The sequence below is a fragment of the Podarcis tiliguerta genome (assembly GCF_965153285.1).
Source record: "Podarcis tiliguerta genome assembly, chromosome: 7".
NCBI classification, from domain to species: Eukaryota; Metazoa; Chordata; class Lepidosauria; order Squamata; family Lacertidae; genus Podarcis; species Podarcis tiliguerta.
The window spans coordinates 61,202,147-61,227,116 of NC_139540.1; the positions used below are offsets into that span (position 1 = coordinate 61,202,147).

Sequence of the window (24,970 nt, forward strand, 5' to 3'; positions counted from 1 at the left end):
CAACAGTAAGTGGAGGCAGCTAATTCTAGTTTGGTCCCCATCCTCCTCCCTGCTCAGTTTTAAAAGGGCAGCCCTGAGACTAAGAAGGAGGAAGCTGACTTGCAGTCTCACCCCCTAGTCTGGTTTCAAGTAAGAAGGCAGGCAGGTGGAGGTTGGCTTAGCGCAGGCTGAGGTTGGTGGGGCCGTGGTCCAGTCACCTTAATGGACCAGCCTCCATGGGCACCAGCACTTCCTTCCAAAGACTGCAAGTTGTTCGTTTATTTGCATCTTACTTCACAAAGTGGCATGAAGTATGAAGTCCATTAAAAAACCAATAAAACAATAAAATGGTCACCTAAAACAGGCATGGAATGTCCATGCCTTCCATATAGAATGAACACTAAGAGCCACCAAAAGCCTGACCATCAGCACTGTCCAAATGTCCAGGAGGATAAAATATGTATCTGCATGATGGCACTTGGAAGATGCCAAAGCAGGCCTTTCTAGGGAGAGTATTCCACATGGAAAGGGCTACCATGGAAAAGACCCCTTCTCTTGTTGAGCATGGTTGTCTGTCTGGGGACACCAGCCTTTGTGCAAACAGTTGCTCATGCACAGATGCTCCACATGACTGGAACATCTAACCATGGCTATTTTTGAATATCTGCTGGCACAAAGGAGTTTGCATGTACTAGCAGCTACTCAAAGGGCAGAACTAGCACAGTAGTTTGGGGTCAGGGGTGGGATGTGAGCGCAGACCTGCTCCAACTTGAAACTGGGTGTATTCCTCATGCAGGTAATGTATGAATATTGCTTTCAGGATAGGCAAGGAATCGGAAACAAAAATTTGTTTTATTAACTTTTTTGGGGGGTGTCAGATTTTCCCCAGGATTCTCAGCTCAGCTTGCCAGTTGCCTCCCTGCACTAACTGCCTGGGGTCTGTGGTGGAGCCTTAGCAATGCACATTTTAAACTGGGCAGTCAGGACAAAGCAGCAGCATCCTATACCCTGGGAACCAGGTTTCACTAGCAGATTCTTGAACTGCTAAGACCTACACATGTTGGTAATAAGCGCCATCAAAAACCCCCAAAATATTCTTTGCCGAATTACTCGGGGAAATACTGGGCCACATCTTTTCAAATTGCTGTTGATGTCAACAGACCAGGTTTCTCCCTATAGATATTGTATTTGCTAGAACATGCATTAAACACTTAGCAGAACATCAGAGCCCCTGCTTCTGGTTAAAGAAAATGATGAGATGAATTTGGATAAATTGCCATCCTCTGCAGCAAGTTCAGGCAGAAACAGATCTGAGCATTGAACGTCTGTGACCACTTCTAATTTGACTTTGATAAGAGAAGTTATGAAAAATACATCATGCTCTGCGTTGAAAATTGCCAATATTTTCCACCAAAGCTACCCGCACAAGGAACGCATTTGACTGAATGGCACGCAAAAGGGGCATATCCCATTTCAGAATGAAACCGAATCCCTTACATGTGTTTTCCATATTTGTACTTGCAATTTTGCTTCCCGCCGTTGGCATTCCTTCAGCTGCTATTTCAGATTTACTTGCCAATCAATTTATTTTAGATCAAGCATTTTAAAATGTTATGTTGTGGTAATGTGACATGAGTTATTTTAATGATCTAATATCTTTTTTAAAAATTCTAAGTGGACTTAGCGCTTATGAAAGTTGACAGATTGATAGCCCTGGAAAATAGGGACCCATGTTGACTCACTTTCATTTTTAAAAAATTATTATTAAAGGGGAAAGTACAGATCACTTGACAGTGCACTCAAAAAAGAAAACAAAGAAAAGCAATGACATGTGATAATAAACAGTGTGAAGCAGAAACCCTTTCCTGCAAATATCTGACGTTCTGTTTCCTCCATAAATAATTAGGCGCCAATGTGATTATATAATATTGCTTGGCTTTATTCTGTATATTCTGTTTTATAGATTATGTTGGAAAGCATTCTGGGACTGTTATGTAAAATCAACGGTGGCCCATAAATAATAAAATGAAGAGAATGGTTGGTTTTGAAAATGCAGGCCCTCCAAACAGGGACAAGGCAAAACTTGGCAGGTCAGGAATACACCTAAGATAGAATCTAGTGGTTCAGAGGCTGAGCCTGACAGAATCTGTACTGGCTTTTTAGGAGGACTGGGGCAAAAGTTCTCAAATCAGTACAGTGGTACCTCTGGATGCGAACGGGATCTGTTCTAGAGCCCTGTTCGCATCATGAGTAGAACACAACCCGCTTCTGCTCAAGTCACGATTCGCCGCGTCTGTGCATGCTGCGCATTCTGAGCATCAGTGCATGCGTGAGTGGCGAAACCCGGAAGTAACCCATTCCTTTACTTCCGGGTCACCACGGGACGCAACCTGAAAAGATTCAACCTGAAGCAAACATAACAAGAGGTATGACTGTATTTGCAGTGGTTAAAGAGAGGGTGAAATTGCTCCCCGCCCCCCTTTTGTATGTTTGCAGTGTGATTTGTGACACTCTCCCAGGAGTGTCTCTCCCCAGGTGGGGTGGAGCTGCAGTAACAGCCTCTCAGCAAGGGTGTCGCTGCTGCTTACAGGGAGGGGGAGGCGCAAACTCAGGGTGCACTTCTGGAGCCAACTGTGTACTCCTGTCTGTGCACCTGGACACACCTGCAAGCCACTCCTGCAGTCACTGCAACTCCTCTGGCCTCCATTTGGCTGCTATTGACATTTCCCCTCCTGAGTGCCATGCAGCGATGCTACATCACATTGGCGTGTCATTCTGGGGGTATTCGGGGACAGTGGAATGGCACATGCCAGCAAAACGAGGCTAAATCGCCCGACAACACTGAAAATCACTGAAAGGGCCCTTCTTTTCATGTTCGGTAAAGTGGCCCACAGGGGTGAGATGGGGTTGTTTGGGCCATTGCGTGGACAGGCGGAGTCCACAGATCCTGAGCGGTCCCCCCCCCGTCATGTGGAATAACGGCTCAAGACAACGTGCTATGGGATTAAATTGGCCACAACTTTATTAAATTTCAAATGTGGGTAGACCTTGGCTCAGGTAAGATCCTCCCTCTATTGTGTGGGCAGGTAATCCCTTCCCTACCTGGCCTGGTCTCCTTGGCAACACTTCCCCCAGGTGGGATTGGACAACTGACTGAGGTAGGCGGAGACCTCCAGGTATCCCACCTGAGGGAAGGCAAAGCCAAGCCTATGCTGTTGGGCCGCTCCAGATCTAGGGCTGCGCGCGTCCACACAAAGGCCGCCCCCCATTTTAAGCGGGGAGCGGTCATTGTATTGGTTTTCAGACAGAATATAGTTTCTTTTCAAGTCAGACCATTGAAACACTGAGTGGTCGAGCTCATAGCAATTGCACAACTTCTCTGTCCTAAATATGGACATCTCCTCCAGCAACAGGTGAGAGAAACCACCTACCACAGTGTCATGTTGCTTTAGTGGTTGCTGTCAAACTTTAACTATCCCTGTGAACCACCATGCACAATGAAGTAGAAATGATAACACCACCATTACCATTGATTGATTGATTGATTGATTGATTGACTGACCTTCTTACTATTCTCTCTCTCTCTCTCTGTCTGTGTGTGTGTGTGTCTCAGCGTCTTCACTATGCTCCAGGCAAACCCATAGCTGACTGTGCCAAGATGTACTGGCTTTTTTTAAGAATAGAAGAATCTGGCATTCTGGGCATATTGATTACCCTACTGCTTTACACAATGCTGTTTCTCATTTCGTCTACATCCCTGTACCTGTATTTAATGAGGTAAGCTCTTCTTTCTTTTTCACTATTTCAAAATGTAAGATTCTTCCCTCTGTACCCAAATGGCCTGCCACGATTTCATCAAACAAAATGCCACAAGATGCCGGATTTGGTGTAGCAAATGTACGGAGAGAGAGAGAGCTTCTTAAACTTGCTTTAAGATCAAATTCAGGCCTGCAAACAGCTATTTACCTGGAGTGAGTAAGAATAACAACCACAATGTGCTTTCCCCTCCTGGTCCATTTCAGGCTACTGATGGCCTGCAGGAGGTCTGTGAAACATGTTGTGGACTAATACTTTTTGGGGCTAATTTAGGGGACTATCCAAACCCCAGTCATCAGCCAACTGGGGCAGAAGGTGGGGGCCAGGATAATTGCTGAACCACCTTGGAACTGGGGTAGCAGTCAGGCCCACTGACATCATGCAATGGTACAGGGACTAGCTCAATATCCAGTAGACCTCTACCCAGTTCCAGAATGCCACATTTCATGATCATGCTAGCGGCACTTCCACCTGCCTGCAAATTTAGTAGACAGAAGGGGAAACTCTGCACTAGTGGATCACTCTGCCCAATCCACCTCTCCTCCACCTCAGTGCAAGGGGGCAGGTTGGATTTATAGACTGCTGGACACAGAACTAGTTACGAAAACTATTTGGGTTGTACCTGGCTAAGTCACATTCAGAGTAGACTCACTGAAATCAACTGACTAGTTGCATCCACTGATTTCAGGGGATCTTCTCTGTGTATGACTCAACTGGATACAACCCTTTGTCCATTTGTATGCATGAAATGCAAACAGAGCCCAGATAGCGAATCAACCGTGATCCAGTTGTAAACCAACGGGGATAATATCAGTGCAATTGATGTTTAAGGCCTGTTCGCCAAAGCTTACGGCAAGTGATTTGGTGCCTAGATTTTGATCATAAATAACAGTCCTAAGTTGTCCTTAGAAGGCTAATCCACTCTATTAGGTTCTCATTGACCTGAACTTCCTTTTTTAAGGTGGGTGTGGAACTGTGCATGGTTTAACATTACATGAATGTTTCTCTCTCTTTCTCTTCATTGAAAGTAGAAGTAGGCTGGGGAAAATCAAGAGTGGAACCCTTGCACAGATCAGCTCTGGTGAAAAAAAAATGAAGCCAATGCTAATATAAACAGAAACGTGTGTTCTAGCTAAACAATATGAATATATTTTTTTAGACTGGCAAATGAGATTGCTAGAGATGGATAGTTTGCACACAAGTAAATCATTTCTGTCTTTATATTATCAGAAGCGCCGTTGTATCAAGCGGGGCGGGGGGAGGGAATACGCAATTTAAAACCCTACAAAGGGAATTCAAATCTTCTACATTCCTGCAAGCTGTACACAAGTCCAATGTACTGGTAGTCTAGTTAATTAGTTTTTGAGATGTTAATGCCTTCTTAATCATTGACTTAATAGTTTCGAATGGCTTCATAAGTTTTAGCTGCTGTCGTTTATTACTCAGGAAAATTAATTTAAATTAAAACATTTGTAAGGCAGATTTTTATGAGAATATTATGAACATCTTCATTGTCTGGGGAACAGGTGTGGGATCATCAAAGATTCTTTCCCTTCTGGATCAATCTTTGCATAATGTTTTACAATAAAGGGGAAAAGGTACTTCATTGGGACAATGCATCTTTTAAAATTCTTCATAACAAAATAATAAACCAAAGCATGCATGACAAAACTGGTTACATTACAGAAGCTTTCCCAAGCATTTCGCTCCGTGGAAGATACAAAGCACACAATATAATTATACCTGGATTTTTAAAAAGAAACACTTTTGTTTTATTGTGCACGGAAATGTCTATTGATAAATGCATTTCTGAGTGGCTACGGAAGTATCTTGTTGCACATTAAGATATTTAGGCTTAATGTGCACATAGACATTTCTGTATGCATCAACTTTGCATCTTTTGCCCATTTACACTTCAACACAAATCTCACTGAAATGCTTTTTATACATGAAATTAACTCAGGACTTGCAAACTTTACCTGTTTTGGATGGCAAATAACCAACTGTGGAACTGATCCGTCAAAACTACTTCTGTTGATTATTTACCAGATTTGCCTCCCACAGGCTAGAATGAAGCTGATAATTAAGGCTGCAATCCTATGTGTAGTTTCTCGGGAGAAAGTTCCATTGAACTCAATGGAAATTACATCCAAGTATCTATATACAAAATTGTGCCATAAGATAATTAGAGCAAAGCCAAGATCCTTCCAAGAGTTTAGTTCCTCTACAGGTCTAGCTAACCTTGACAAAGGTTAGCTGCAAATCAATTAGGATATCAAGGATCAAATGGAGGAGAATGAAAGACATATGCAGATATGGTTCAACCTAATGAAAAGGGTTCAACATTTCTGCTTCCAACCATAATGATGTAAGTGAGTGAGTGAATGAATGAATGAATACATATATCTGCCTGACTTAGGAACTTTAGTCATGTTTCCCCACTCCAGTTATCAGGGAATGGGGATCCAGTTCTCTGCATGACTTATTGACTCTCCTTACAACTAGAAAAATAACAAAAAAAATCAGATTTGGCATTTGTATAATTTTGATGTGATTCATTCCACAGAGATGATAGGTTTTAGCTAATGATGGCATCAGGCAGAACTCACTGGGGAGACCATTTTCCAATCTGGGAGCCACAACTAAAAAGGCTCCCTGAGAGATTTTGTGAGTTATCATCCCAGTCCTTCCCAGAGACAAGGACACCATCATAAGCTTCATGAGTGGTTTTGTTGGTCATACATTTTTTTAAAAAATGAATTTAAATAAATGGAATGAGAAATATAATAATATGGGAGCTAGGTATTTCTCTTCTTTTGTTTGATGTGGTTCCTACTTCAGCGTACCTGTTTAAACTATAATATTTCCATTGTAATATTGCTTCCTTATTTTCTTTTTTATTTGTCTAGATTTTGGCAGTATAGCTTTTACAGTAGTGAAGGGTTCTTTTTTCTGCATTTCAGGATGCACAATGAAGGCTGGTTATTGGATATATTCAAAAGGATTCAGAGTGATGAGGCAACTTTATTTGTTCCATTTGACTTGGAAATCTCCAACCAAGAGTTGAGCTACATTGTGAAAAAGGCAGAACAGTGGAGAGGAATCAATGGTGAAAAACGAAAAGTGAGTAGAATAATATACCATCAGAGCTTTGCCACATGTTGGTTCAGGGGTATCTTTAACTTCTTTTATTAAAAAGTTGATTCATATTTGAATGATATAGGGATGTTTGAGGAATTCATTTGTTAATTCTGGTATGAATTGGCCTGCTCCACATACCGATCCCGATCCACCACATTTACTTGAATGTAATGCACATCTTTTGTGGCCAAACTACATTGCAAAAATTAGGATGCACATTAGATTTGATGGTGCCAGCAAATACTTTTTTGGTTTCAAGGTTTTGAAAGTTGAAGTGCACATTAGATTTGATGGCATATTAGATTTGCATAAATACAGTAGTATATCATATAAGTTCAGAAACTGGGTTTATAAATTAGTCAGTGAAATGTCCAGTATTAAGACCAGCTGCATTAAAAGGCATGATGAGGAGAGGCTGACGACTGAACTGACTCTGGGATCTGGTCAGGGAGAATCACCTAAAGGCATTTATCAGGACATGGGAGAGGAAACTGCCTGAAGGTGGCCACTTCACAGTCCACTTACTATAAATCAACACACACTTACCTGGTAGTAAGTCTAACTCACCTTTGTTGGACTTTTATCTGAGATGCACTGGGCCACAACGTTAAAGTAGTTAAGTGAACGTGTGAAAGGTTTCAGTTTTCAGGAAATCCCCTAAACATGTAGACCAGCCCAGAAATTTGTTGGTGGGTTAGGTGGGGCAGTGGCATTTCCATTATTTGGCTGGTTAATACAGAGGCAGTGGGAGTGAAAAACTAGTAAATGTGGGGATTCTGTCTAATAAAATAGCACTGTAGCTAAAAGGATGCAAAGTCTGTAAAGCTTTAACTGAGAAAGATCAGCAGTTTGTATAAATATATGGCCTCACTTGTCACTGCTATAAACATCTGGTGCTGTTCTAATTATTTTCCAGTTTCTTTCTCAATGAGAGTTTTGACCCTGGAAAACATAATAAAAAGGTGAATGTGTCAATTGAACAAGCAGATCCTGTACACTTCGCCATTTGTGAAGTCATTAGTGCCTGAAATTCTCCTTTGTGAATTTGGGTGCTTAATATTCTCTGGATACTCTCCCAATGCTCAAATATTCGGTGAATATTTTAGTATTTGGAATTTGAAGTCCATTGATATCTGGTTTAAATGTTTAATATCTGACCATCAACATTTGTAGAAATCAGCATTTGTCAGTATTTAGCACTTGGTATGTAACAGGAGATTGTGGTAGTTTTCAAACTTTCTACCTTCAGGGGAAATTTTATCTTTAGGAAATGCTTTCCCCACATATTTGCCTGACAAAGGACTTCACCCTCTTTCAGAATAAACTCAGTATGCACTCAGTTCACCATAAGAGCTTTCTAGGAAAGATCTAGGAGATTACAGGAGATTTCAAGGATGTCCATATTTTTAAGAGAGGAGCAAAATGAAGCCAGGAAAGTCAAGCCCAGTCAGCCAACTTCAGTTTAGATCACAATACAACCACTGGGTTGCATCCAACTATGGATGTTCATTAATTTCAATGGATCTACTCTGAGTAGGACTAGCATTAGCTACAGTTCAGCACCTGTCATCTGAAGGGCAACAAAATCTCCAATAAGAACAATCTTCTCTTATTAAACCAATCATATTAAACCTTATTTCTACTTTGTATGTAATGATAGTTCTGTGAGTGGTATATATTAGTGATGGGCAAACTTACCTTGTCACAATCCAATGTAGCTGGAGTAAGTCAGGGCCCTGCCATCGAAGGTCAGTTGGGAAAAGCCTGCAAAGAAGGCATCATGACTTCCAGGACTCACAACCAAGATGGACATTTGAAAGAAATTCTGTTAGGAAATCCACCTCAGATTAACTTTCCCCAGAACAGAGCACAGCTCTGGAACCTTCTCTAGTCTGAAGGACGAATCTATTTACATCATTACAAATCTATGGACACTGATCTTGACCTTTTCTGTTCCTTCCTTGTGTTTATTTTATTGATTTATATCCCATCCTTCACAGCTTCCCAGGGCAGCTTGATTATTGTGCTCAATAATGCATGACTAGGTCTTATTTGGAAGCAATCCATTGTGTGATGTTCCTGAACAGACACTGTGGAAATCTGTGTTTCTGGAGCATTGGAAAGCACTGAGGTGAAATCAGAAAGCAAAGCTGCATCTGCATCCACCGTGTTCTCCCTTTTGTTCACATTCCTTCTTTGGATCCTTCCTTTCTCTGTACCTTGAGACCCTCCCCTAATACCAATGTAATTCTTGCGGTGCTGAAACAACATCTTGTTTTGGAAATCTTCCATTGCTGTTGCTGCAGCAGCTTGAGCCTCCCATAATAAGGTTCCCAGGGCAGCTTCTTAAGGACAGAAAACCCCTCCCTATTTTGGACATCCTTGTTTACGTACAACACCTTTATTCTCGCACCAAAGTAAACTTCATGAGACACACAAAACACTCCACATCACTGCTGGCATCAGGATGAGGACTTGCCCAGCACCACACAACTTCAATGGCCGCAAACCTTCCTCTTTTGGCCTCAGGAGGAGCCTGCCTTTGATTCTATGCCTCACTTGGCTTGGCGGTTTGGCCTCCTCTGCCCTCTCAAACTTGGGCCCCCTGATAAGGAATATTGATGGTGCTTCGCCCCCTAGAACTGGTGCACCTGTCTACAGGTAACAAAAGAGGTCACTTCCTTCCATGAGAAACAGTGTGCTCTGGAGTGCTGAACCAAGGCTGGTGGATTTTAAACCAACGAAACACCAGTAAGGGGACTGTGGGTGTCGTGGGCACAAGACCAGCTTAATTTATATATGAAATATTGGGATTTGGCTGAGAGTGAGGTGAATAACTGCCCCATCTGAAATAGTTAAAGGTAAAAGGACCCCTGACCATTAGGTCCAGTTGTGACCGACTCTTGGGTTGCGGAGCTCATCTCGCTTTATTGGCCAAGGGGGCGGGCGTACAGCTTCCGGGTCATGTGGCCAGCATGACTAAGCCGCTTCTGACGAACCAGAGCAGCACACGGAAAAGCTGTTTACCTTCCTGCTGGAGGGGTACCTATTTATCTACTTGCACTTGGACGTGCTTTCAAACTGCTAGGTGGGCAGGAGCAGGGACCGAGCAACAGGAGCTCACCCTGTTGCGGGGATTCGAACTGCCGACCTTCTGATCGGCAAGTCCTAGGCTCTGTGGTTTAACCCACAGTGCCACCAGCGTCCCTGAAATAGAGTTAGGCAAGGACTAATCAGTGGAATATGAGCAAGTAATTAGGTAGTTCAGGCTGCAATCCTGTGCACACTTACCTGGAAGTCAGTCCTATTTGATCCGATTGGACTTCTGTATAGGGTTACACGTCATGCCTTGTTGATTTCAGTGGGATTTTACTGTGTCTCCGGATTTTTCTTATCCTTATCTGCTTGCTTCTGATTTTTATTCTCTAGATTTAAAAAAATTGCCTTGTAACGGCATACTTTAAAATATGCTTAATTTCCTTTTATTAAACTGATAAATGCAGCAGTCGTGGATACATTTACAGTATAATGAGAATTTAAGGCTTTTCTATTTCATAATTTTTACATTGTTCAGACAAGCAATTTGTCATTGGCAGAAAGACAGGCATACCATAATTTTCAAAAGTATTTTTAGCCATCCATTAAACAGGAAAAAAGGTCACTTTCTGTAGTCAAGAATCACTCTATTAAAGTAATTTGCCAACATGCAAATGTTGTCACATTCCCATCATTAAGTATTTATCAAAAGGTTTTTTTAAAAAATTTTTAAGAGAATATATATTAATAAATGGGCAGCTAGCAGCTGGAACTGGAAGTCATATTTTGCAACTCTAATGTTTTTTACATCCTTAATTAGATAGCATAAGGTTGATATGATTAGGTCAGGATGAAGTGTTTTTCATTAAACCAAATTTTAGAAGTTGTATTCATGATTCACCCTTGCAATTAAATAATGGGACAATGAATTTTATATCATTGACCTAATTATTCCCCCATGGAAATGTATACATTTAATCAATGTGTGCCTTAGGACCTTCATTAGCAACAATGGGATAATAATATTTTGAAGTACATAGATTGCATGTCTACAAATGTATTTGTGTTCTAATTGTTGGTGAATGAGGTGAATATTGAATGGGATTTCAGTTCGAGACCAAATTCATTTACACTGTAATTGTCGTCATGCCTACTCAGATGTAAGTCCCACTGAGTTCAATGGAACTTAGTCCCAGGTAAGTGTCTGTAGGGTTGCAGTCTCACTGTGATGCATATCATGGGGTAACCCTAGACATATATGACCTTCATTTGTCAGCGTGCCTGAACTGTGGCATTTAATTCCCCATTCATACATAATCATGTCACATGAAAAGTACTGTAGCTAGGTTGTCTACCAGTTCCCAAGGCAGTTACAGGTATCGGCACCTTGAACAGTGATGGGGAAGCTGTGACCCTCCCAATGTTTTTGTTGTTTAGTCGTTTAGTCATGTCTGACTCTTCATGACCCCATGGACCAGAGTCTTCTCTTCTCATGAGGTGGCTGAAGTATTGGAGCCTCAGCTTCAGGATCTGTCCTTCCAGTGAGCACTCAGGGCTGATTTCCTTAAGAATGGATAATTCTGATCTTCTTGCAGTCCATGGGACTCTCAAGAATCTCTTCCAGCACCATAATTCAAAAGCATCCCATTATCCCTAAATACTGGCAAAGTTGGCTGGGGCTGATAAGTGTTGAAGTCCAGCAATATTTGGACGGCCACTGCTGCATACTTGGACAGTGAAGGGAAGGACTGAGGCAGTGGTGCGGTCAGGGTGCTGCAAATGCACTGGTGGCATCAATCCGGTGCCCCTGCTGGCATGTTTGCACCATGCCAAACCTTGCTGCCACCATCTTGACTTCTCCCCATCTCCATTCTCATATGCAGTTGCACCTTGGCTGAAGGGGCTGGATCCTAAGCACTTTTGTTGGAACCGAATCCCATTTGGTTCCACAGAGTTCCTAGTAAGTCTTATATAATTTTCTTGGGAGGAACTTTGTCCAATGAAAACACTGAGATGAACCTGAAAATATCAGTGCCTCAATTCAAAGCACAAGCTCTTCATGTATGCAGAATTTCCAACTCAGTTTCTTTGAAATCCTTGAACGATATGGCTTGAACGTTGCCTCCTCAAAGATAACAGGACAATTGCTCCTGGAAACGAGACTGATTCATGAGACTAGGGCTAATTTTCTAATTCTAAAATGATATTATAGCAAACCATAAAAAAATTAGCCGGCAGTAATTTTTTTGAAAAGAAAATATATTTGTAATTAGGTTGAACACACAAAATTACTTGGGGGCCTATTATCGACACAATTTTTGGCACTTTACACTAATTTGCATTTATTACTCTCAGGCCAACTTGTTAATATGTTAATAAATAAGTCATTAATATATGTTATTTAATTGCCACCTATTTATTCCTCCTCCATAATGCATTAATTACCTGTTAATAGTTAAGGGCAAAATCCTTGCATTGGAAAGGATCTAATGTTGCTTTCCATCCTTCACTTGCAAGAGATATCCTTGTGATAATCAAGTCCAATAAAGTCAATATGGCTTTTCAAGGATTTGGAGAACTTAATAAATGGGTCCTCCAAATCTACGTTGGGCATGTTCCATGCAAGTATCCAGACAGGGTACTGATTTTTCTACTGCATTTTCCCCTCTTTTGCTGCCAATGGTGCACTCCAGCTTTTGTTTAAGAGAGGGAGGGAGGGAGAAAGCACACCAGGCTCCTAGCAGTGATATTTGCAGAGAAAAACTGAAACCCTAAAAATAAAGAATGCAATGCTTTGCCAAGTGCAGTCAATCTTTATTTATGGATTTCACCACTTTGCAAAAAGAAATTAGAAAAGGAATGCCATCACAACTGAATAAAGTATTACAAATAATTTAGAATCAAAAATTAAACCTATGCAAAAATAATGTACAGCAAAAAATATTACCCTTGTTTTAAAAAAATCATTTGGTTATTTTCATTTAATTTTTGCAGCAGCGTAGGAAATGTATTTGCTGAATATGCAACCTTATAGAAAAACTGTATGATTTTCTTGTTAGCTGAACTAGATGGTTTCCCTTTTCAATCATGGAACATAGGTGTGGGGCAAAGGCAGTTTGATCCAAGCAAAGCAAACAAAGGCACACACCAACATGGTGCCAGGCACAATGTAGAGAAGGGTTTGTCTTTTGGGTTCCCTCAAGCATGCTACCATCTTTGCTATATAAACAGTGACTCTCACCTCTTAAAAGTAAGGAAAGGGGGGAGGGGCGAGGAAAAGAAAATGAAAACCATGATTATAAACAATCAGTCACTAATATTAGCTTTCATTTCCCTGTGGCCCAGTAATCAGAAAAAGTGAATACCTTTAAGAGGTGGAAGAGTAGCTTTGAGTGGCACCTGGAATTAACTAGACCGGTGTGGCAAAGATCTCTGCCATTAAATTCTTGGTTCAAAATCTACAAACACTTCTCCTTTTTTTTACATCTGTGTATAAGGGAAAATAGAGATTAGGAGAAGAAAATTAAATGCAGGCTGGACAAAAAACAAGATTCATTTGCCCATAAAACATGTTAGGAAGTTTAAAAAACATTTTAACAGATGTGCACACACAAAGGACTACTTTAATCAATTATCATAATGAAGAATGAATGTTGCCCACCAGTAACCTAATGGAAACAGTCTTGCAGAATGCAGCTGCTGTTTGACTCTGCACAGCCCTATGTTGGTGGCATGATTTCCTATTTTGTGAATAATGAGGAAGGGAACAGAATGAAACATGGCTTAAAATGGCTATATAAAATACTCCAAGCCATGGATTCCTGCATCCCCAGATCAGATGATTGCATGGTAGTATGTCTGTGGAAGAAAAATAAATATGAGAGAGAGAGAGAGGGAGTCAGCAAGCAACAGCTCTCAGGAGCTGCTCACAGCATCCTTCACTTTGCCACATGATATCCAATACAATGTGCAGCCGTTCCACACTACAAACTCTGGCAAAATGAAATGTCATGGTGAAACACAACGAGGTTTTGTTTAGGGGGGGGGGGGAACATTCATGAACTTGATGTCGTTGGAGACATTTTCATTGCTTGCCACTCATTTAAATTTAAGGAAAACTATGACAATGTTAGGAACATTTAGGTTTCTAAAATTTGCTGGTGATCCTTGAAAAAAAAGATACTTGAAAATCCATAATGAGCACATTAATTATGTAGAAGCAGTGATGCAGAAGAACCTAATTAATTGTCGTCTTGTCAGCCTTCTGATTCCCATACCTGGAAGGGAGGTGTTAATTTCCACAATACTTAGGCATATATGCAAACTGTTTCACCAGAGCACTTTGAGTGGTGGCAAAGGAGAAACGCACTCTTCTGTCATTTTCTCTCTCCTCTGCAGTAATTAATGGGACGTTCTGTTGACATGAGCTAATAGCTTTTGATCAGGGCCTGCCTGTCTGTTGGGCAAATGAAAGATTTGTTCCAGTGGTGGAGGCAGCAAGCATACCTGGGAGAACAAGTAGCCGTTGCCAATGCTGATGCCAAAGGCAGCCAAGCCCAAAGAAGGGGAGACCCATTGATTGCATCTACTGGTCAACAATTATATGCTAAATTGTTCCCCCCTATTTCTGGGTTAGAAGATGAGGCATTGTGCATACTCAGATCAAGGTGATAAAAGGATAGGGCGCTGGTGGGACATGGATCTAGGGAAAAATTGGAAGGGGGCAATATATGCTACTGAAGGATGAATAGGTATGAAAGAAAACATTAGTGCAAAGTTACAACAGGAACAGCATGCCAGTAAACTACTCAGTGTCAGGCTTCAGGGAATCTGATCCCTCCCACGGTGGGCAGCCAAGAAGTCGATAACAAGAAGAGTTCTTACCAAGTCCTTTATTCAATATTCACAGATAGAGGCTTTGAAAAGTGCCTCTCCATTGCAGTAATGGCATTGCTCCGAGTAATCTCCTCCACCACTTGGCTGCCTAAGGCCCTTTGTCTGTTTGCTTTCTGCTCTCTCACTGGTCCTAGAAGAAGGGAGGAGTCTGGAATGCTTTCTAATGATAACGTGTCAGCCAGCTGTTCTGGCTCTGCTGCTTCCCCCTCCTCTCTCTCCCTTATCTCCCAGCTTTGTCCTTATTCTGTCTCAGAGTCATGACCTTCTGCAAACCACTGTTGTAATTATACTATCTTCCTCTTCTCGGGAAGGTTCAATAGGAGGGGGCGACGGCCTCCACCATTCCTCTTCAGTCCAGTCCCTGACACACAGGATGCTTCACCTATTTGGCCCCATGAGGTGTGACTTGTACCCAGTGGCTACTCATTCCATTCCATTTCTCAAGGTTGAATTAGATATGTATGACAGAAGGAAACCTGAGGGAGATGACATGCATAGAAACACGACATATTAAAGGTTTTGATCATGCCCCCTTCATGCTGGAATATAAGGGTTCAGGCGATCCCTGAGCTAAGTTGTTCAGGGCTTTGTAAATCAATACAGGACCCTTGAACCTGGCTTGGTAGCAGATGGGCAGCCAGTGCAGCTGTTTTAACAATGGTGTCTCATATTCTTGATCAGAAACTCCCATTGGAAATCTGGTTTCAGCATTCTGCACCAGCTGGAGCTTCCGAACCAAGCCAAAGGGCAGCCCCACATAGAGTGTGTTACAGTAATCTAGCTTGGACTAACCAATGCATGGACTACAGCCCTACAGCAGGGCTGCCCCAAAACATTTTAGCACCTGAGGTGAACCACAAAATGGCACCCCCTCCATGCCAAAGAAGAAGGAATGAGTGAAGTTCTACGTCAGGCACAAGGGAGCAATAAAGATTGACATCAGGATCTGCTGTCATTGTGGATCCTGGTGCCTGAAGCAGTTGTCTCACCTTGACTCATGAGTGGGCCAGCCCTGGACTACAGTGGTCAGGCTATCCCTCGCTAGGAATGGTCATAGATAGCAAACCAGGCAAAGTTGGTAAAAGGCACTCCTGGCCATAGAGGACACTTTGGCCCCTATTGATAAAGTATCCAAGAGTGCCCGCAAACTCTGCCCTTGCTGCTTCAAAGGGAGTGCAATCAGAACAGGTGACTTGCCAATTTCCCAAACATGGGAACCACCTACCCAAAGAGCCTCCATCTCCCCAGGAATAAAACACAAGTTTATTGGTTCTCATCCAGTCCACCACTGCATCCAAGCACCAGTTCTCATAGGTCAGGAATTTGATTTTGAGTATCTTCTTCACGATGAGCTACTGTTCTTCCCAGGCTTTAAGATGTGCTAATAAAGTCCTGCTCTGAATTTCAGCACTTACTGACTTTAGGTTGATTTTAAAAAGGAACAGGCCTTTTAGTGTGTGAGCTCCAGAATGATGGAATTCCCTTTTCCCAGAGTGTTGGATAGCATGCTCTTGTTCTTTTTCTTTTTCCTTCCTTGTTTAAGAAAGGAAAACACATATGTTTAGGCTGTGGGTGTACCAGCACCCAACAGCTTGACCTGAGAGTGAATCCAGCCTTTCATGTGCTTTGAAAGTTAAGATAGCTGTGCCAGCAGGACGATTCTGCCAGCATATTTTCCTACTGGGATTTATGGAGTAGGGATGAAGTAGAAGAATCCCTATGATCCATACTAGTAAAAGAGGTTGCCAGCATCACCACACTAATAGCATCTTCTTCACTTTCCAGAATATTGAATGGGAAGGAGAGATGCCTGCTTGCTTCTCCATCATAAGCTCTAAGACACATTCCCCCCCTACCCCCCGTTGGGAAAGGGATGGGATATAAAGGCCAGTGGAAGTGGAACTGAAGTAGGGAGCCCACTCAGAGTAAACTACATATGTCTTGATTCTGCTCACAAGAATTACAGCAGGGCTGCTCAAATTAGTTTAGGCACACTTTTGGAAAAACATACCCCTTTTATATTTATGTCTAGCCTTTGTGAGCTTGACGTATGTTGTTAGTGTTAATTTTGTGGATTTCAGCACTGCTATCCTAATAGCTTTTCTGAACTGTTTAGCCACCTTGAGACTCGTTAGTTGAATGGTGGTCTAGAAATAAATAAATGGGTTTCTGGTCTTGTATGAAGACCACTTGTGATCATGGACAAACCTTGAAAATCCACATTGAAAAACATTTAGTCACAATTCTTCTTTAGTCACATTTTTTTCAGGTGTGCCTGCCATCAGATGCTTGGAAGAAATAGCTCAATGAAAATCAGGGTTTTGCTGCTTGTTGTCAAGGCTATAGAAAACAATCCATTGCATTTGCTCTCAGGGTGGGGCACTGAACGCATTTCATCCAATATCATCTTACTTACATTAATATTTGATTCATAGGCATCCTGTCCACAGAGATTAATTAGCAAGCAGGTCTGAAGTGTGCAAGTGAAAATATGATAATTAGTTTTCTGACAATGCTAACATTTCAACACTTCAGATTGCGTGATGGTTTTGCATTTAAGGAAAGCAAGCAAATCCCTCCCCAAGCAGACTTCTGTTGGTTTGACATATACAGTGGTACCTCGGTTTACCAACTTAATCCATTCTGGAAGTCTGTTCTTAAACCGAAACTGTTCTTAAACCAAGGTGTGCTTCCCCTAATGAGGCCTCCCACTGCCGGTGCCCTTCCACCGTTCGGATTCCATTCTTAGACTGAGGTAAAGTTTACAAACTTGGACACTACTTCCGGTTTTGCAGAGTTTGTAAACCGAATCGTTCGTAAACAGGGCTGTTCTTAAACTGAGGTACCACTGTATACATGGAGGCTCAGCCTGGCAGGGACACCTCCTAGGCAAGCCCCATTGAAGAAGAAGAAATGCTCCTCAGTAATTGTGCTCATAGTCAATAATAACTTTCTTAGCTCTAATAATGTTCTTCTTTAAGGCTGCAACCCTGTGCATATCTACATGGGAATAAGACCACTGAACATGGTGAGACTTACTTCCAAGTAAACTTGCTTAGGGATCATGTAATATTATAATTCCGTATATTATTTTCTCTCCTTTCTGTACTAATCTCCAGTAAACAGGGAAATCCCTCAGGATATTTTCTGTTTTAAACAAAATATTGCTGGAACTTTAGACTCTAAGTATAAAAATAGCTAGTCTCCCACTTTTAATAGATGCAACTTTTGGAATTGATTGTTCTTGCAACTGAAAAGCCAGTCCAGGGTCCATTAGGTCAATGGTTCAAGTATTACATCATGGACTATTATAATTTCATATATTACATTGTTTCCCTTCTGTGTGACAAAACCACCAATGAACAATTATTAAATCCCTTAGGATATTTTGTTCCTATTTGTTTTACCAATGTTTTAAACACTTTGGAATCCTTATATAAAGATAGCTAATGCATATGCACATGCCAATCTATCATTAAGAATGCTTGGAATCATGCCTTGCCTGCCTTTTCAGAACCTGAGTTGGTAACAGAACAACCAGAATCTCTTAAATTTGATCAAAGACCCAAAGAGAAGGATATTGTGGGTCTTAAGAATTCCACCACGTTCTTTGAAAGACAATTGGTACTAGAACAACTTGTTATTTATTTCCATTAATGAATCACATCCTGGAAATCTCAAAGTGACACACACACACATGTTCAAATGTAATTCAGATAAATTTGAGATTAAAAAATCTCGCTAAAGGCTTGATGAAAAAAAGAAGGTACTCAATAGTTGTCAAAAAGGCAATCTAGATGGAACTTATTTGATCTGTAATGGGAGGGACTTCCAAAGGTACGATTCCTACATTGTAGAAACAGGGTTTCTGAAAAGATGCTACCTGCAAGAGTGTGGTGTTTAGCTGAACCATTAGAAACAAGACTGTAAAAAGAGGAATATTTAGCTCCCTCTGAGTTATAGCTATTTCCTGATGAGGTTGAGGACAACTGTTCATCTCCTTTAAAATGTTTCTGGCCGTAATACAGGATGGCATCATAAACAGATTGAGCAAGCTGCAAAGTAAATTATTTGAGACTTTGGAACAGGCAACTCTAAAATCCAGTGAATCCCAAATTCTTGAATTTAAACAGATTTAGGGCCGTTGAAGTAAATCAGAATGCATACTAGCATTCCAGGCAAATGGAGTTATGGATTAGGCTGTCAGAAGCTTTGGAAAATATTAGCCATGTACAAAGCAGCATTAGTGATATACACAGCAGCATTTAACTGAAAGATCTGGAGCACATTCTAAGTTTTCAGATAGCTAGATGTTTCGATAAACAGAAATGCTGATTACCTGAGATGGGAGAAATAGAGATTGATGGGCGGCAAAAACCGAATTCAGATAATGAGTAGACATCCAAGATCAAGATTTGCATAAAAGAATAATTTGTAAAAAAGTGAAATATTCATTTGAAGTGAAAGGCATGAGGAAGTCTCTTCGTTTGCAAAAATAAAGACAGCTCCAGGAATGTGTATTGTCCATAAGAATGAGTGAATCTGTCAGTTTCAATTGCTCTAAGTTTTTCATTTTTCTAATCTTAAATTCAGTTCTCCACATTTCACAGTTTGTGATTTTTTTAACAGTTCTCATTTTTAAACAATGTGTGAATTTCTTTTAATGCACACATTTTATATGCAATTTTACATATGTACACACAGCAATTTCACCTGATATAATGCATCTCTGTTATTTTCACCAATGTATGCATTTTTAATGGATATCTTACTCCGGCATATGCATTTTTGCACCTATTACCGTATTTTTCGCCCTATTGGACGCACCGGCCCATAGGACGCACCTAGTTTTCAGGGGGGGAAATCAGGGAAAAAAATATTATTTCCCCCCCGCAGCTCTGGGAGCAGCGGACAGGCTTCACGCAGCCTGTGCGCTACTCCAAGACCTTCTCCCTGCTTTTGTGGGAGGTGACGGAATTCCCCCACCTCCCGCAAAAGCCCACAGGAGCCGTGCGCGATTCCTACGGGCTTTTCGACCAGGAGGGAAAAGGGACTGAAATGGCCAGTCAGTCCCTTCTCCCTCCTCGGGGAAAAGCCTCCAAGAGCAGCGCGCTCTTCAAAGGGTTCGTGGCTCCTGCTGGCTTTTCTACGAGGTGGGGGAATTCCCCCACCTCCTAGAAAAGGCAGCAGAAGCCAGGGAGCCCCTTTAAAGAGTGTGCGGCTTTTGCCTCCTTTTGCGGGAGGTGGGGGAATTCCCCCATCTCCCGCAAAAGCCCACAGGAGGGAGAAGGGACGGACTCAGCCAGTCCGTCCCTTCTCCCTCCTCGGGGAAAAGCCCCCAAGAGCAGCGCGCTCTTCAAAGGGTTCGTGGCTCCTGCTGCCTTTTCTACGAGGTGGGGGAATTCCCCCACCTCCTAGAAAAGGCAGCAGAAGCCAGGGAGCCCCTTTAAAGAGTGTGCGGCTTTTGCCTCCTTTTGCGGGAGGTGGGGGAATTCCCCCATCTCCCGCAAAAGCCCACAGGAGGGAGAAGGGACGGACTCAGCCAGTCCGTCCCTTCTCCCTCCTCGGGGGAAAAGTCCCCAAGAGCAGCTCGCTCTTCAAAGGGTTCGTGGCTTCTGCTGCCTTTTCTACGAGGTGGGGGAATTCCCCCACCTCCTAGAAAAGGCAGCAGAAGCCAGGGAGCCCCTTTAAAGAGTGTGCTGCTTTTGCCTCCTTTTGCGGGAGGTGGGGGAATTCCCCCATCTCCCGCAAAAGCCCACAGGAGGGAGAAGGGACGGACTCAGCCAGTCCGTCCCTTCTCCCTCCTCGGGGAAAAGCCCCCAAGAGCAGCTCGCTCTTCAAAGGGTTCGTGGCTCCTGCTGCCTTTTCTACGAGGTGGGGGAATTCCCCCACCTCCTAGAAAAGGCAGCAGAAGACGCGGAGCCCCTGTAAAGAGCGTGCGGCTTTTGCCTGCTTTTGCGGGAGGTGGGGGAAATCCCCCATCTCCCGCAAAAGCCCACAGGAGGGTTGGAGAGTAGAGGGAAGGCATCGCGCGCCTTCCTGCTGCCCCCCATCCTCTGGGGCTGGCAATGGGGGAAGCGCTGCTTTCCCCCCCGCCAGCCTCAAAGCCGGGTCGGAGAGTAGCAGGAAGGCGTCGCGTTCCTTCCCGCTGCCCCCCATCCTCTGGGGCTGGCAATGGGGGAAGCGCTGCTTTCCCCCCGCCAGCCTCCAACCCGGGTTGGAGAGTAGCGGGAAGGCGTCGCGCGCCTTCCTGCTGCCCCCCATCCTCTGGGGCTGGCAATGGGGGAAGCGCTGCTTTCCCCCCGCCAGCCTCAAAGCCGAGTCGGAGAGTAGCAGGAAGGCGTCGCGCGCCTTCCTGCTGCCCCCCATCCTCTGGGGCTGGCAATGGGGGAAGCGCTGCTTTCCCCCCCCGCCAGCCTCAAAGCCGAGTCGGAGAGTAGCAGGAAGGCGTCGCGCGCCTTCCTGCTGCCCCCCATCCTCTGGGGCTGGCAATGGGGGAAGCGCTGCTTTCCCCCCGCCAGCCTCCAACCCGGGTTGGAGAGTAGCGGGATGGTGTCGCGCGCCTTCCTGCTGCCCCCCATCCTCTGGGGCTGGCAATGGGGGAAGCGCTTCTTTCCCCCCCCCAGCCTCAAAGCCGGGTCGGAGAGTAGCAGGAAGGCGTCGCGCGCCTTCCCGCTGCCCCCCATCCTCTGGGGCTGGCAATGGGGGAAGCGCTGCTTTCCCCCCCGCCAGCCTCAAAGCCGGGTCGGAGAGTAGCAGGAAGGCGTCGCGCGCCTTCCCGCTGCCCCCCATCCTCTGGGGCTGGCAATGGGGGAAGCGCTGCTTTCCCCCCCCCGCCAGCCTCAAAGCCGAGTCGGAGAGTAGCAGGAAGGCGTCGCGCGCCTTCCTGCTGCCCCCCATCCTCTGGGGCTGGCAATGGGGGAAGCGCTGCTTTCCCCCCCGCCAGCCTCCAACCCGGGTTGGAGAGTAGCGGGAAGGCGTCGCGCGCCTTCCTGCTGCCCCCCATCCTCTGGGGCTGGCAATGGGGGAAGCGCTGCTTTCCCCCCCGCCAGCCTCCAACCCGGGTTGGAGAGTAGCGGGAAGGCGTCGCCGCCTTCCTGCTGCCCCCCATCCTCTGGGGCTGGCAATGGGGGAAGCGCTGCTTCCCCCCCCCGCCAGCCTCCAACCCGGGTTGGAGAGTAGCAGGAAGGCGTCGCGCGCCTTCCCGCTGCCCCCCATCCTCTGGGGCTGGCGATGGAGGAGGCGCTGCTTTCCCCCACCGCCAGCCTCAAAGAGCAGACTCTCCTGGCTTCAGCGGAAGCAACGCAAAGCCTCCGGAGCGCAGGCTTCGGAGGCTTCGCGTTGCTATCGCTGAAGCCAATGAGCCTGCATTCGCCCCATAAGACGCACACACATTTCCCCTTCATTTTTGGAGGGGGAAAAGTGCGTCTTATAGGGCGAAAAATACGGTACTTGGATCAAGAGCTGCTTTGCAAAATTTGGAGAAGTGCGGATTTCAAAGGAGAGCTGTCTTTCCGTTTACACAATGTTTCAGAAAGTGTGAATTAGGCAGTTTGGCCCTTAAATGCAAATTAAATCAAATGTCTCCCCCATCCCACTTTGATTTCCACTCTGAATTATAATCCTTCATACAAAGATGAGAGTATGAAACAAAAAGAGGGGGGCACTTTGTAATAATGAAAAGTCACATTAGAATTTTAACTTCCAGTTTCAACCTTATCTTTTAGCCTGCTTAACCATTGCATTAGACTGCATTTGTTCTTCTGACAATTTTACCGTGACAATATTTCAGAGGAAATTACCTGGGTAAGCAAGCTCCCATATTTGCATTGAAACAAGCAAGGAGAATACACAGTGTAAGATCTCATTCAGGAGCATTATTCAGATTAGTGACTACATTCCACACGTCTAACCTTGCAGCTGTCCAAAGGGTTAGGTGGGCTTAACATGAGTCTGCAGGTTTTGTCTGTGGTCTGGTTTTAATGAACCTTGAAAAAGTTGCCTGAGGTTGGTAGGTCCCCTGACAAATATTAAACAGCTGGAATAAACAAGCTGTTCTACTCAAATGCATAAAACACCCCACATTTTGTTCTGCAAGAAAAATAAAACAAGCAAATGGGTGATACACAGTATTCTGACAGGCTTGGCAGTAAATTCAAAGTAGAACTCTTGCCTTTCCAGGGCAGGAAAACTTTCACTCAAAGCTCATCAGCTTCATTTAAATGAATGAATGAATTGAATTGGTACCGTTCCCACTTAATTTACCTTGTTCCTAGACAGTTTAATAAGGGCATTAGACTGTGGCAAGTGGAGTGCAGTTGCCTCAGAAGTAAGTCCATTGTGTTTAATGAGGCTTCCTCCTTAGCTAAGTGCGCCTAGACTGGCAGCCTTAGCCTGCATCCCTGAACATTATTAATATAGAGTAAATCTCACTGGGCACTGTGGGGTCCACCTCGGTGCAAACATGCCTAGAACAAACATGCCTCAAGGGTCATCTAGTCCAACCCCCTGCGATGCAGGCATCTCAGCTAAAGCATCCATGACAGATGGCCATCCAACCTCTGCTTACAAACCTCCAAGGAAGTAGAATCCACAACCTCCTGAGGAAGACCGATCCACTGTCGAACAGCTCTTGTCAGAAAGTTCTTCATGAGGTTTTGTCGGAATCTCCTTTCTTGTAACTTGAAGCCATTGGTTCAAGTCCTACCCCCCCAGAGCAGGAGAAATCAAGCTTGCTCCAACTTCCATAGGACAGCCCTGCAAATGAGATTTGGTGAGCTTTATGGAAGGCCTTAAAGTTGATTCAGAACTGTGGGCCACCCGCTTTCTTCTTGTCCAGGCTGTTAAATGCTTGTAGTCAACTGGTTACATCTGGATTCTACCACAGTTCCAAAACTGGGTAAGGAATGTGCATATATCAGGCATCCCCAAACTCAGCCCTCCAGTTGTTTTGGGACTACAACTCCCACCATCCCTTGCTAACAGGACCAGTAGTCAGGGATGATGGGAATTGTAGTTCCAAAACAGCTAGGGGGCTGAGTTTGGGGATGCCTGGTATACATTATATGTGTGTATGTATGTACCTGTTACCCTTATATTGTGCCATTCCTCCAAAGAGCTCAAGGCAGAATACATTCTGCCTTCGCCTTCTCATCTTATTCCCCAAAACAACCCTATGAAGTTGGTCAGGCTGAGGCCCAAGGCCTTTCCAGCCTTCGCATTCTAACCACTATGCCAAACTTGCTGCCACAAAAAGCTTTATGAGAAGGAATGGAAAGAACCATTTCAGAAACAATTGTGTGAATCAGATATCCATGAGCATTGTCCCGCACATGTGATGCCGGTGTTTGAGAAGACAAAATGGTGAAGCTGAGGGGGAGGTGCAAGTGGAAGCCTTTTTCTCCCCCCCCCAAAAAACGGTTTCCCCTTGAGCTTTGGGTCCTCAGTTTGTTCCTATCTGTTCCCTCGATTCCCCCCTATTATCTGCCACAATACAGCCCCCTTCCTGAACACATGCCATTGATCAAGGGTCTTGTTAGCAAGCCCAGCAACTAGTGCGGTGTGCATACTTGTAAATTACCCCAGGAGTTAATTAAGGCCTAGTTTCCCCATCACTGTAGCCTCCACAGCACTTGAACCCATGGAGTTTGTGAATGTTTCGTATAAGACTCTCGAACAATTAACACTTGAAGTTATGCCTTTTGCCTTCTTTAGCTCCGCGGCTATGGTTCGGTTCTCCAGTGGATGCCCAGATGCAAACGTTAACAGTTACATTGGATTATGTTACTAGCATCACACCTAGGGGTGAAAGACCCTCATAAATCCTCACTCCTGCAAGCCTGAGATTGATTAAAAGGATCTGTCTTGAAGTGATTTTCAGTTCCTTCCTGAATTTGCTAGCCCCTTTCCAAAATCAAGCCAATGTACCAACAACCGCTTTAATAGGACACCTCGAATAAACGGTACAAGCAGGAGAAGCTGTGCATGAATAGTGATCTGCTAAAAGAATATTATTCAAATTCATGCAACTGGGAAGGAAAGATATTCATCAGTAAGAGTTTAAAAAAACTTTGCTTTTATGACCCCATCACTGCAACATATC

The 24,970-nt window shown here is 43.8% G+C and overlaps 1 protein-coding gene across 1 annotated transcript in view; it reads left to right on the plus strand.

The window, feature by feature from the left end:
* The window catches only part of LOC310682045 (uncharacterized protein), a gene marked incomplete at its 5' end in the record, with an annotated part of 137,880 nt that overhangs the window by 95,529 nt on the left and 17,381 nt on the right, over positions 1 to 24,970 (plus strand). Inside the window, 2 exons of the mRNA XM_083450290.1 lie at positions 3,593 to 3,756; positions 6,759 to 6,918. Coding sequence (XP_083306416.1) covers positions 3,593 to 3,756; positions 6,759 to 6,918 — 324 coding nt within the window. The remainder of the gene's footprint in view (positions 1 to 3,592; positions 3,757 to 6,758; positions 6,919 to 24,970) is intronic.